Here is a 13,602-nt window from a genome sequence, read left to right as displayed (position 1 = left end):
AATTTTATTTATTTATTTTTCCCCCACAAAGCCCCAGTAGATAGTTGTATGTCATAGCTGCACATCCTTCTAGTTGCCGTATGTGGGACGAGGCCTCAGCATGGTCGGAGAAGCGGTGCTTCGGTGCACGCCCGGGATCTGAATGCGGGCCACCAGCAGCAGAGCTCGAACACTTAACCGCTAAGCCACAGGGCCGGCCCTAGGGCTTCTTTTCTACAGTGGCTTCCCTCATGTCAACCTTGTCTTGAGCCGGTATCAGAGATAAGTTAAATGATGGATATTTATTGAATAGCTAGATCACTTCCAAGTAAGATAAAATACTAAAACATTAACTACTGAACATATGTTTATCCATGTTTGGCTTTCTTTTACAGAGGAATCAAAGATATTTGGGGCTATTAGTAAACATGTCTTATGCCACACTGAAAACTTTACTATAAGGAAGAATACACTTCTAGAAATTATGAAATGTATTTATAAATTTGCCAATCCACAGAATGCTAGTGTAACAAATATCCACAATTCCTTACTTAGGAATTAAGGAATTAAGGATTCTAGGGTTAAGAATTCTAATTAATATATATATAATACAGGAAACATCTCTATGCAACAAAAGTAGGATGTATTTTTGGTAAGAAAAGGTATGAAGATGTGTTTTTGTTAAGGGAAAAAGAGAGTAATTTTGTCCTAAAGTAAAACAACTGATTGTTCCAGAAGGAGAAAGGAAAAACAAAACATTGGGCGAAAATCTGAATGGGTATAAAAAAGCCATAGAAAGTTTGTGGAAAAGGAATCTTGGGAAAGGAATTTTATGTGGTCAAGCTAGCTAAAATTAGATTAAGTTTTTAAAAAATTAGTTTTAATATCCAAAGTACATTGGTGCAAAATTAGAATTTGGTTTTCTCTGTTAAAAGGCCAAAGTTTTTTTTTTAGATTATTGGTCTGCTCTTAATAAGAAATTGTAAATAAAGATTTTTCTTTACCTTTTAAGTAATCTGCCTAGAAAGCAAAGATTTTATGTCTTACCAAAATAAAGACAATATAAAGCACAGTAAATTATTGAGTCATTTGTTACTTAAGAAAATTCAGTCTTTTCAATATTAAAAGAACTAAGTGTTTTTAAAAAACTACATAAATTCTTGTATTTGCCTTGAAAGTCACTGGCTAAATGGATATTTTGGAGAAAATTCCCCAAAATAAAATGTTAAATGAAGTCTTTTTGACCTCAAACTAACTTTGGGATTTTCCAGAGGGCCCCTGGAACATCTCAAAAGATTTGTTCCCTCTCTTTATAAAAAGAGAAATTAAACCAATTAGGCTTATTTGATATGTTAAATTATATACTAAGCATTGTCAAATAAGTGTTCCAGAAATTGTATTTAACTTCTGAAAATCTGACAAATGCCTGGTATAATGTTATGTCATAATTGCAGTTATTATCTTAAAATGTTATATCACAGAAATTACCATATTTCCTTTTCAATTCCATTATAATGAACTCTCATCAGATCTTCAACCATGGGCATTTTTAAGTCTTTTGTCATTTACAGACAGTTATTATTTTACTCTGGTCCTTTTGCAAAAGTGAGATTCTTGGAAAAGACCCTACTAAGTACTTTTTTTTTTTTTTAATTTTTTCCCTCAAAGCCCCAGTAGACAGTGGTATGTCATAGCTGCACATCCTTCTAGTTGCTGTATGTGGGACGGGCCTCAGCATGGCGAGAGAAGTGGTGCCTCAGTGCGTGCCCAGGATCCGAACTCGGGCCGCCAGCAGTGGAGCGCGTGCACTTAACCGCCAAGCCACAGCGCCAGCCTCCCCTACTAAGTACTCTTGACCACTGACACCACTGCCAAATTTCAAGGTGTCAAACCTTGGGTGCATATTTCACAACTGAAGAAGGCTCCCCCTGACATCTGGTCCTATGTAAACACTGCAGACCTCAAAATCAAGTTGATTGGTAGCTGATATTGACGTATACTGCTTCCTCCCAAGAGGCCAGATCAAGAATGATTCCTCCCATTCCTCCCTCCCTCCCTCTCTGACCATCCTTTTCCTAATTCTTATATCATGAAAGTCTTTTATTCTTTTGTCTACCTTTTGCTTTGCCCTGGCCTGGCAAGAGAATGCTATTGTTTACATATCTCAGGCCATTACAAGGAGGGCAATACAACCTCGAACCAACTGTTGGATTTGCTGTGATGGTGGTGATCCTGTAGTTTTTTCTGCCTGTCACAAACTTCTCTCTGATTTCTAATGCCTCAGTTTCTGTGGAACAAGCTCACTGGATAAACACTTCTGGGGAAGTGGAGACACAATTACATGAAATACATAAACAGGCCAACTGGCTTAAAGAAGCAGCTCCCTCTTCGGGATCATTTCTTGACTTATTTGATTCTAGTTGGTTTGGGAACCCTGGCTAAGGAGCACTCTCCAAACCGTGGGCATTATTTTGATGCAAATTATTATTGCCTTCCTAATACACCGTGTTCCTTCAAAAGTTTTAAATGTATGTGGGCAGCCATTGACTAGCTGACAAATTGTCTGACTGGAATGACAAAAGAGAACATAAGAACATAACCAGCTCCAAGAATATGAGCCTGACATCTTCTATTTTGAATACTACTCTGAGACCTGAAGAGGCAATGGTACCTGAGAAACAAACTAAGACTGATATTTTTAATCAAACCTCTTGAATGGTCAAGAGGATGATCAAAAGGGGGGACTACTGAAATAAATTACCAGGCCCAAGATGGAGCCACTCCTGCCCAAGGTGCTACGTTAGCAAACTGAAACTTAAATAACTCTTGCACCCCTGTAAATGCTATGCTTGACCAGAAACACAGTATATCCAGTAAGCCAATCCCCAAGCCAACTCTGGGCTTCCTTATTCCTTATTCTATAAAAGCTTCCTGCCTTCTGCTCCATTTTGCAGTTCTCTGGATCCTTGGGAATGGAGACTGCCTGCCTCACGGGGTGTCAAATAAATCTTGTTTGGATCACCTAAATTGTCTTCTTTAATCATTTTTAAAAGTCTGCAGACCCATCTTAGTCATTATTAGAAAATATTAGGCCAAAATATTTTTGATGCAAAGATGTCTTGGCTACACATGTAAGGTTAACCGAACAACCTACCACAAACCATAATTGAAAATCCTGAAGCTGACGTTAGGAGCAATTTATAATCAAAACCAAAGGATAGCAGTGACTGAAAGCCACAGTCAACCCCTGACAACGTTGATGCTCAAGCACCTTCCCAAGGACTTCAGGAACTTTTAATACCTGTGGAGGTATCCAGGCTTAAGGAACTTTACCATGTTGTCCAGCACTGTCTAGTACTCAGGCTTCCTGGAAGATACTAGTCTACAACAAACTTTATTAACATAATTTCGATTAAATACTAAATTTGAGAAATTCTTTAAAAACTCATGTGTATTGCTTACCTTACTTACTAGTATCAGTCATTAGTAGAAATGGAAGTCAACAGATTTCAAGTCACTTACCTGTAAGAACTTTTTTGGATTCATTTCACAACCCACCAAAAAACTACAAGACAATACTAGTTGGGGTATTAAAAACGGTAATACAACCGGAATCACTCTACAAGCATATTTTGCTTCATGCAATAGGATCAAGTTTGAATTTGTCTGAATCTAATAGTTTTACACACACAAGGGAATTTGACTTCTGTAAGTCTCTTAAAAGCACGGTCTAGAACAGCAAATAAATCCTGTTAATAAGAATGCCAAAACCTTTATTTTGGACTTTTTGTATTTTGGGCTTTCTTAACATACATGGTCTTTAGTAAATCCTTAAAACAATCAGATTAGAGAACCAGCATCATTGTCAAATTGTGGCACCTGGTGGCCACTAAGTTTGTTGTTCCTGTCTTATCGCCATTCCTCCTCTTTCCTGCTAAGAAGCCCCTAATTTTCTTTGGTGGAAATGCCACTTCTCAGGTCAGTAGATTCCCATTCCAAAGGTGAGAAGTGCTTAACCCTGGTTGATCCATATAGTCTATCTCCTCCCCCAAAACAATGACAACTGGGCTTCACTCATTTGCAATGGAAAGATTCTTGACTGAATTTTCTGGCTCACTTGTCTTGGGGTTAAGGGTATTAGAGAACCTGAGGAAAGAATTCACACTCACAAGTATCCTGATACATGGCAGAGGACATTAAAATAGCCCTTCTTCCACATCACCTTTGAAAACATGGGAAAGATAGAATTTTGCTAAATGTTTAACTTGTAACTTCTAAGGAAGGGTTTTTTTTTTTTTTTTTTTTTTTAGGATTTAAATTAGGACTTATTCTATTTAAAAACTCAAATTTAAGAATTAGAAGCCTGTTCCCACGCCCATCAAGGTAAGGTGTATTAAATATCCAATAGCGAGTTTTTAAAATAATTTTAATTTCTAAGACTCAAAACGGTCCCAACTTTATAGGTGAAGTTAACATAGGTAAACTTTCCAAGTGACTTGTAAAATTCCCCACTCTTTGTCTTCCCCCTCGTCTTCCAACAGGTTTCAGACAAGGAGAATTCTTCATGGCATTTTCTTGGTTCTCCTCCTTTCAGGGCAGTGAGAGACTCAGCAACTGAAGATATTTATTACCTTCTTCCTTCCTGTTTGCCAAGTTATTTTTTGCTTATCTTTTGAGGTTGGTTAAAGACGTGTCAGAATTTTTAAAAAATTTTCCTGTTTATGTACTAGTAGCTTGTTGCTATGTGTATCAATTTTATAGAGGAACACATAAAAGTAGTTATGGAGACTCAAACTAGTTAAAGTTCTACTGAATAACGTACAGTAATTTTTCTATTAAAAATTCCTTGTTGTAAAATATTCAAGTAAAAATCCATTGAAGCTGATTTTTATTAAAATCAAAGCACCAGGTGGGGCCCCGAAATTTAAAAAACAAAATAAAACAAAGACTACTGCCTCAGATGTCCTTTACAATAAGCAAAACCTCCAAGAGGAAAGAAATCTGTGATCTGATTGACTAGCGTTATTCTCACTCAGGAACATGAGCCACCACCATGTGAATTATAACCTAGTAAACTCACACCCAAGACGAAGGAGCAATATATGTAAAAAGACATCAACCATTAATTTACATGAGGTTATAAAATACTCTAAAAAAATATGTACATGGTTATTTAAAAGGAGGGCCACTACTTCAATAAGAAATTAGATGGTTGAACTCACGGTCATGTCCATAATTTTAATGGCCAATCAGATCACTCAATTTCTCTCATTCATAACACATACAGATAAACAAAAAATAAGTACATTTTCTATTTAAACCTAAAATCTTTTTGCTCACATGCAGCAACTTACTTTCGGAATTCACATTAATTTGTGGAAGAGGCCTCAGCAAAAGGAGTTCCTCCTTTCATTGTCTACCTAGTCTCTCCATGGAAGCCAATTTAAAAGTTTAAGCACTGTAACAGCATAGGAACTTCAAATGCAAATTCATAAATAGAGCAATTGCTGTATACTCACCCTTCTGACTGCGGAGTGAAATCTTTTTGAAAACATCCCTAAGATATAATACATCTCTACTACTGTGTGGTAGTAAAACGTGGAGCTTATTCTTTAGCTTAGAAAAGAAAGTTAAACTACCAAGCAAAGAGAACATTTTCCTTTTAGCACCTTCCAATTTCCTACCCCTCCATTCAGAAAAGATAAGCAGGACTTGTTAATTCAAAGGACAAAATGATTGCACTGCCAGATGCTGATGAACAAATATATTCTGAATATGGCATATTATCTCAGTCCATCTATACGTCTGCCACTGCCATATAAGTCCTTGACTGTGTACTTGCTTTTCCTTATTGCGGGGAAAGATTAGATGCTTGGCACCTGGGAAAGCTTTCAACGAGTTGTAATTGAGTAAATCCTGGCTCCCACGTGGTCTCCTCATTCATAAACCCTGGCCAAATATGTAATCATGTGATCACATTCAGTCTTGGGGGTCTTGCGGCTATGACACTGGGGTCTTGGTTCCAGAGGGAAATCTAGAGTTTTTGATCAGAGGTAAATACTTGAGTATTTTAAGTTTAGGTCAAGGTTTCTTGAACAGCACTGAACTTTTGGGAAGATGCTCTCCACATGAGCATGGGGTATTTCAGATAAGTCTATAGCTTACTTCTATTAGAATTTAAGGACTACTTAGCTGAGATCCACCTGGGCACACAGGCACTTGTTAATAAGATTACGGGACTTTAACCTTAAAGATCATTAGGAAACGGCTATTTGGAGAGAGAAACACTTTTAATATAATTTATATTATGTATGATTACAGGAAAGCTGGTTCTCAGCTGCCTTTCATTCAGCAAAAAATGGTAAAGGTGAAGCATACTGTTTTAAAAGATTAATATGGCACTGAACATAACAGTGAAAGTTTTGGGTACATTAGTAGAAATTCTGGCTCAGATGCATATAGGGAAATAATATTTTCTCTCTCCTAGGTGCTACTTCCCTTTGTGATCCTCCTTAAAATCTATCTGTGTTGCCCTGTTTTAACTCAGGAGACACATATGGAAGAATAAACTGTCAGAAGAACAGCATTCTAAGATACTGACAATAAATAAACTTATTAGCAAAAGCTCCATAGCTGCTGTGCTAAAACTGCTGGAGCAAAAAAAGACAATGAAATGATATATGCATTGTTATCAAAATTTGTTCAGTCTTGGGAGAATAAATGTCAAATGCATATTCAAAACAACAACAATTACCCTGAAACACATATTTGGAAAAGTGATTAAGACTTTTTAACCATTAATACATAATTGATATATTATGGACAAGACCTAAGTCTACATAAAAAGTGAAAAGCCATTGCTATTAAGTTTTCTCATATTTTATCTTTAGCAATATCTGAAAACCCAATGAATCACCACAGAATATATTCAAATTGTCCATTTTAAGAAGTAATGCCATGTTGATAAGAAAGCAAGTCCTCTAGGTTTAATTCAAAGGAGATGATACCATGCAAAGAATAATATTCTTTCAAGTAAGCTATATTTTTATTCTACTAACCTAAGGAGAAAAATTTCATCAGCCAATTAATGTTTTATAAATAAAAATTTACTTTGGCAAACTAATAAAATTCATGTGTAAATATTCTGTCAATGTTAGATTAGCAAATGGCACAGCAATTTTCTTCTATCTTAATCTAGCTTCCTTCTTTGACACTGAACAAGTAAAAGGAATAAATGAATGTCAGCTAAACTAGCTAGGTCTGGCCCATTAAGAATATGCTTGCCCTCAGAAGACAGGTCTTCTGCATCTCTATCAGGAGAATGGTAATGAAATTCAGAATTAAGTCAGATCAAAGATTCAATTTGAGCTTCCAACTCTTAAATTTACAACAGGAAATAGACGCTTCATAAAAAATTAAATTTTCACAGGGCCAGCCCCGTGGCGTAGCAGGTAAGTGTGCATGCTCAGCTGTCGGTGGCCTGGGTTCAGATCCTGGGTGCGCACCAATGCACCGCTTGTCAGGCCATACTGTGGCGGCGTCCCATATAAAGTGGAGGAAGATAGGCACAGATGTTAGCCCAGGGCCAGTCTCCCTCAGCAAAAAGAGGATTGGCATGGATGTTAGCTGAGGGCTGATCTTCCTCACACACAAAAAAATAAATTTTCACTGTAATTCCCTCTAGCTGTCTGCTCCTAAATTCCACATTTTCATTGCAAATTATGAAAACTAGTCCCTTTCAGGGGAACTTTAATATTTAATGCCCAATAGGGTATACGTTGAAGAATTCTCACATCAAATATGGCGCACACTGCTGTATTTCATATTTTGGGTAGTTTCAGTAAAAGCCATACTGCAAACAATGAGTCTTGTTATAAAAGGATCACCTACACAGTTAAAAACCAAACAACAAACTACACATAGACACACACAGCAAAATGAAACATGTGTACACTTACTTCTTCAGTGGAAGAAGTAACATTTAGAAAATGTATGAAAAGTAGCCTTGAAAACCTGCTATACCAAACACCTCTACAGACAAGACGACGACAAAAACAAAAATCAAACCTTTGTTTTCCTGCTTTTTCTTTAATACAGTTGCCATCTTACAAGATATACCATCAGGTGCCTTTTTAATAGCATCTAATCTACTTTTTTGTTGCTACCAGTTGGCACCCTAGGATAGAAATCGTATTACCATTCATGTTCATGGAGTACTGCTCTTAAAGACAGTATACCTAACTCATGGTTGGGCCATAATTAGTGGGTAGTGGTATTTTCTAAAAAAGGATTAATGCACACATCCAAACCACATTAAATTTTCAAGTTAGAGTTCATACAAAGTCTATTTCCTTTCTATAGTAGTTATCACTCCAGATTGCAGCTTTGAAATCCAAGAACTGGGAAGAATGTCTTTTTATTTTGTTGTTGATGCTTCTTTCTTTCTTCCTTTCTCCTCCCTCCTTCCCTCTCTTCTTTCTTTCCTTTCTCTTTTTCTTTCTTAATAAGACAATTAAAAGAGATGGGTTATTAATGAAATCAAAGTCTTTAGTAAACATCAGAAACTTATGGATCAGAGTGGTCACAAACTCTTCTTGTAATGATGTTAAATTACTGACAAAATGTTTATTGAAAACAAACAAAAATCTAAAAACCAGCACAGGCCAATGGGTGCTGCTTATTTAAGCAACTGGCGTTCCTCTATGCTTTTCAGGCGTTTCTTCCGGGGCTGTACAAAGTCATCATCTGAGTCATCACTAAATTTATTATCTTCTGATTCATTCCTGAATTCTAGTTTAGGAAACCTTTTTTCTGGATAAAGGTTCTTTAGAAGTTCTTCAAAATAGCTTTCAAGTTTTATACCAGCATTGGCTACTTCTGAATCAGGCTGTTGGATAAAAATAAAAATATGAATTAAAAAAAACACCAACATTTTAGATACTCAATAGAAGTAGTAAATTTCTCAACATTTTTGTTCTTTTTCTTTTTTTTTTTTTGTGAGGAAGATCAGCCCTGAGCGAACATCCATGCTAATCCTCCTCTTTTTGCTGAGGAAGACCGGCTCTGAGCTAACATCTATTGCCAATCCTCCTCCTTTTTTTTTCCCCCAAAGCCCCAGTAGATAGGTGTATGTCATAGCTGCACATCCTTCTAGTTGCTGTATGTGGGACGCGGCCTCAACAAGGCTGGAGAAGTGGTGCGTCGGTGTGCGCCCAGGATCCGAACCTGGGCCGCCAGTAGCGGAGCACACGCACTTAACTGCTAAGCCACGGGGCTGGCCCTCATTTTTGTTCTTTTTTAACTCAAGATTATGAATATCAGTGGATTGTTTTGAAAAAATGTTTATGCACAGTCATTGATATAAAGTAAATAATAGCCTGGAGCTAGACAAAGTCTAGAGAAGGGCAGATAAAAAAAGAAATAAAATGTTTTGACTTATCGGGATTATTCTATAAGGGGGCGGTAGTGGTAGAACTGGATTACCAAAGCGATCAAAGAGACACCATAATCACAGAATCATGTAACAGGTATTTTTACCTGTTGTATTGGTTTTTTTGTTGTTTTTTCCCCCCTCTCACCTCATTGAATTCAGCACAGTTTTGAAAGATCAATCTAAAATCAGCTACAAAATCTTCAGGCTTTGTGTACATGCAATAATCTTCTTGTAGTCTTTTCTTGATGGTCGACAAGTCCATTGGATTTTTAATTATTTTGTAATAATCAGGCACCTTTCAAAATAAACACAAATAATACAAAATGTATTATAATACAAATAATACAAATAACTAAATTATACCTGGTCCTAAGTACATTCTACAAGTAGTATAAAAGTCAGATTGTTCTCACTGCTTTTCTCTGTACTAGTTTGTCACTGATAAGGAAAACTACTCAGCAACATTTACAAGTGCCTATAGACTTCCAAACATTGGTAAGTGTGTTGTGTCACATTTTTCAAGAATTTCCACCAATTATTTTTAATGAAAAAATTTATATTTTCCCTCTTAAACCTTCTCTCTTCTCCTTCATTATTTATTTATTTATTTATTTTCGTGAGGAAGATTCACCCTGAGCTAACATCTGTTGCCCTCCTCTTTTTTTCTGTTTTTGCTTGAGGACGATTAGCCCTGAGCTAACATCTGTGCCGATCTTCCTAGACTTTGTATGTGGGTTGCCACCACAGCATGGCTGACAAGTGGTGTAGATCTGCGCCCAGGATCCAAACCTGTAAACCCTGGGCCGCCAAAGCAGAGTGCACTGAACTTAACCACTATGCCACAGGGCTGGCCCCTCTCCTTTCTTATTAAACAAAAAGCATTTATTAGAAAAAGTATTACTTTTAGCAGGATTTGACATGTTTTCACTGCATGTGTTATAGCCAGTGGGCCTTAAATCTGGGTTTGAACCCTAGGTTCTACTACTCAAGACTGTGTTCCTGGTAAGTTACTTAACCTCACTGAAACTTAGTTTTTTCATATTTCAGATAGGGATAATCCTACCAACCTGACAGGATTTTGTAAAGACTAAATGAGATGATATATATTAAGAAAAAGGGGGCTATTTTGCTGTTGCTGTTGTTATTAATACCAAATGTAGTCTGTAAGTCAAGATCATAAAAAGCGCCAAGTTCTAGGTTAAATTTTTAAGTGGATCAAGTTTTTACTGGCATTATAAGCCTCTTTTCTTTGACTTTTTGCCCTGCCTCTTTTGGATACAAAAGCCCCTTCCCCCTGAAGACATTTATTTCCTTTTCCTACCTTAACTTCTCAAAACTTGTTCTCAAGAAAGAACTTGATTGTTTATCAGCTGAATATATTTCCTAAGCTAGTTTTCTTTTCTGACCTTGCATTAAATTTTTAAAATTTATCAAACTGTAGAACAAATCCATTGAAGTTTGAAAGGTATTTTGGACACCAGAGAATAGAAGAACATATTTTGAATAGTAGCCCTTTCCAGCACTCTAAAATTATGCATTAAACTCACATCGAACTTTCAACATGAACCTTTTTAAAGTCAATGGTTAACACATATACACACATCTTCGTTTATTGTTTAAGTCTACTTATTACTTGATGTCTGGACCTATAAATCAAAGTATGTACAGAGAATTTTGGGGATCTTTATCTCAAATGGTAAGTTCTTTCCCAACAGCTTAGGATATATTCCTAAACTTCCTGAGAGAGAAACAATTGATAAATAGAAGGTAAACTACACGAGATGAGAAGTAAAAATGTACAAGAAATGAAAAGAAGTTTTGGGCCAATTTGTTAACATTAAAATGTATTTAAGATCAAAGCATTCATTATGTATTAATAAGCTTAAAGATTTGGATTGGATATAAGAAACTAACTAATGAAAAATGGTACAGAAACTAGATTCTCATAAATCGAGTTTCAGAAAAATCATCCCACTGTGTAAAAATGCACAAAATGACATTAATACTTACAGTTAGAGGAACTGGGTCTTGAAATGCCAGGCTCATTTCATGGCAGTAAAGAAATAAAAGTAGGCGTTCACACTTCTAAGCAAAAAAATAATAAAATCAAATTACAATTTTTAATAAAATAACAAAGTCACAGCTTATTTTTAATAACAATGTCATGGGTCTCAAAGTACCAGAATAAAAATTAAAACCAGATGAATAAAAGAAAAATGTTGATACTTAGAGTTTTGATCTCCTTCTTAATCATTTACTGAACTGTACGTGATATATGAGAGCAGGTCTTATAATCAGAGGAACAAAAGCAATGTCATTAGAAACCCATCTGAAGCTCTTTAAAAATAAATTTCCACTTATCTCGCCAATTTGTGTATTGAATTATTAGTAGTCAATAAAGGAAGAACATATGTATGTTAAGAGATCCAGAGGTGGAGCCCTTTCCATGGTGTGTCCAGTCCTAAGGCGCCCTCTCTGAATGCAGATGGTCCTATCATGTACTCTACTATGTCTCTACTTATGGGTTTACCCAGTAAACACTGTGTAGTACTGGTAGCGTGTGTTTGGGCCCCCTCCTGCGTGAAAACTTTCATACTGATTGTTCTACTTAAATAATTTAGCAAAGGAACATCGTTAGTATTAAAGAAGTGTTGACTTAGTACCTTTAAATGTTAAATTACAGTTAAATATTTTAGCTGGCTTTGAGGTATAAGCCTAGTACCACTTGGTGAAAGAATGGAATTATTTCCAGGAAGAGTGAAGAGAAAAACTCATCTCGTTGGTGCCAACTATCAACAAATTCAGAGGAAGAAAACTTATCTGTAGTAGAAGTAAAACAAAATTACTAGAGTTAGACTAAATTTAAAAGTCCATACCACATAAAGGATACACATTCTACTTCGTTCAACACAGTATGTTAAGCCTCTAGAAAATGTATATATAGTACTGTGATTCTTTTTAATTAAAAAAAAGTTATATCAACAACAAAAAAAACTAACAACCAAATTAAAAAACAGGCAGAAGATCTGAACATTTTTCCGAAGAAGATCTACAGATGGCCAACAGGCACATGAAAAGATGTTCAATATCATTAATTATCCTGGAAATGCAAATCAAAACTACAATGAGATACCACCTTACACCCATCAGAAGGGCTACAATTAGAAAGACAAGAAATAACAAGTGTTGGATGTGGAGAAAAGGGAACTCTCATACACTGCCGGTGGGAGTGCCAACTGGTACAGCCACTATGGAAAACAGTATGCAGATTCCTCAAAAAGTTAAGAATAGAACTACCATAGGATCCAGCTATTCCACTGCTGGGTATTTATCCAAAGAACGTGAAAACACGAATGCATAAAGATATAGGCACCCCTTATGTTCACTGTGACATTATTCACAATAGCCAAGACTTGGATACAACCTAGGTGCCCATCAAGGGATGAATGGATAAAGAAGATTTGGTATATATACACATTGGAATACTACTCAGCCATAAAAAAGATGGAATCTTGCCATTTTGCAACAATATAGACCGACCTTGAGGATATCATGCTAAGCGACATAAGTCAGAGGGAGAAAGTCAAATACTGTATGACTTCACTCATAAATTGGAAGACAAAAACAACAACAAACAAACTCACAAGAGATTGGATTGGTGGTTACCAGAGGGGAGGGAGGAAGGGAGGAGGGCAAAAGGGGTGATTTGCATGTGTGTGTGGTGATGGACAGTAATTAGTCTTTGGGTGGTGAGCGTGATGTAATCTACACAGAAATTGAAATACAATGATGTACATCTGAGATTTATATAATGTTATAAACCAATATTACCTCAATAAAAAAATAAATAAATAAGTAAAAGTAAAAGGAAGAGAAAAAAGTTATAGCCTGCCTTTAAATATATTTAAGATTCTTGTACTTTTGTGGGGGAAAAAAACACTAAGGAAAAAGAAGTCACTATAAAATTTGATTGAGGGGCTGGCCCAGTGGTGTAGTGGTTAAGTTCACGTGCTCTGCTTTGGTGGCTCGGGCTTCGTGGTTTGGATCCCAGGCGCAGACCTATGCACCACTCATCAAGCCATGCTGTGGCGGCATCCCATATACAAAGTAGAGGAAGATGGGCACAGATGTTAGCTCAGGGCTAATCTTCCTCAGCAAAAAGAAGAGGATTGGCAACGGATGTTGCCTCA

At 36.4% G+C, this 13,602-nt stretch overlaps 1 protein-coding gene across 3 annotated transcripts in view; it reads right to left on the bottom strand.

Annotated features, from left to right (window-relative positions):
• Positions 1–3,751: 3,751 nt before the first annotated feature.
• Positions 3,752–13,602, bottom strand: part of TRIM24 (tripartite motif containing 24) — a 108,802-nt gene continuing 98,951 nt past the window's right edge. For all 3 annotated transcript variants that reach the window (XM_058530974.1, XM_058530990.1, XM_058530982.1), the window contains 3 exons: positions 11,423–11,497; positions 9,558–9,707; positions 3,752–8,866 (listed from right to left, as the gene is read on the bottom strand). In XM_058530974.1, coding sequence (XP_058386957.1) covers positions 8,657–8,866; positions 9,558–9,707; positions 11,423–11,497 — 435 coding nt within the window. In that variant the 3' untranslated portion in view covers positions 3,752–8,656. The remainder of the gene's footprint in view (positions 8,867–9,557; positions 9,708–11,422; positions 11,498–13,602) is intronic.

This window comes from Diceros bicornis, chromosome 3, assembly GCF_020826845.1.
Source record: "Diceros bicornis minor isolate mBicDic1 chromosome 3, mDicBic1.mat.cur, whole genome shotgun sequence".
In the NCBI taxonomy this organism is placed as follows: Eukaryota; Metazoa; Chordata; class Mammalia; order Perissodactyla; family Rhinocerotidae; genus Diceros; species Diceros bicornis.
This window is presented reverse-complemented; position numbering and strand designations above follow the sequence as displayed.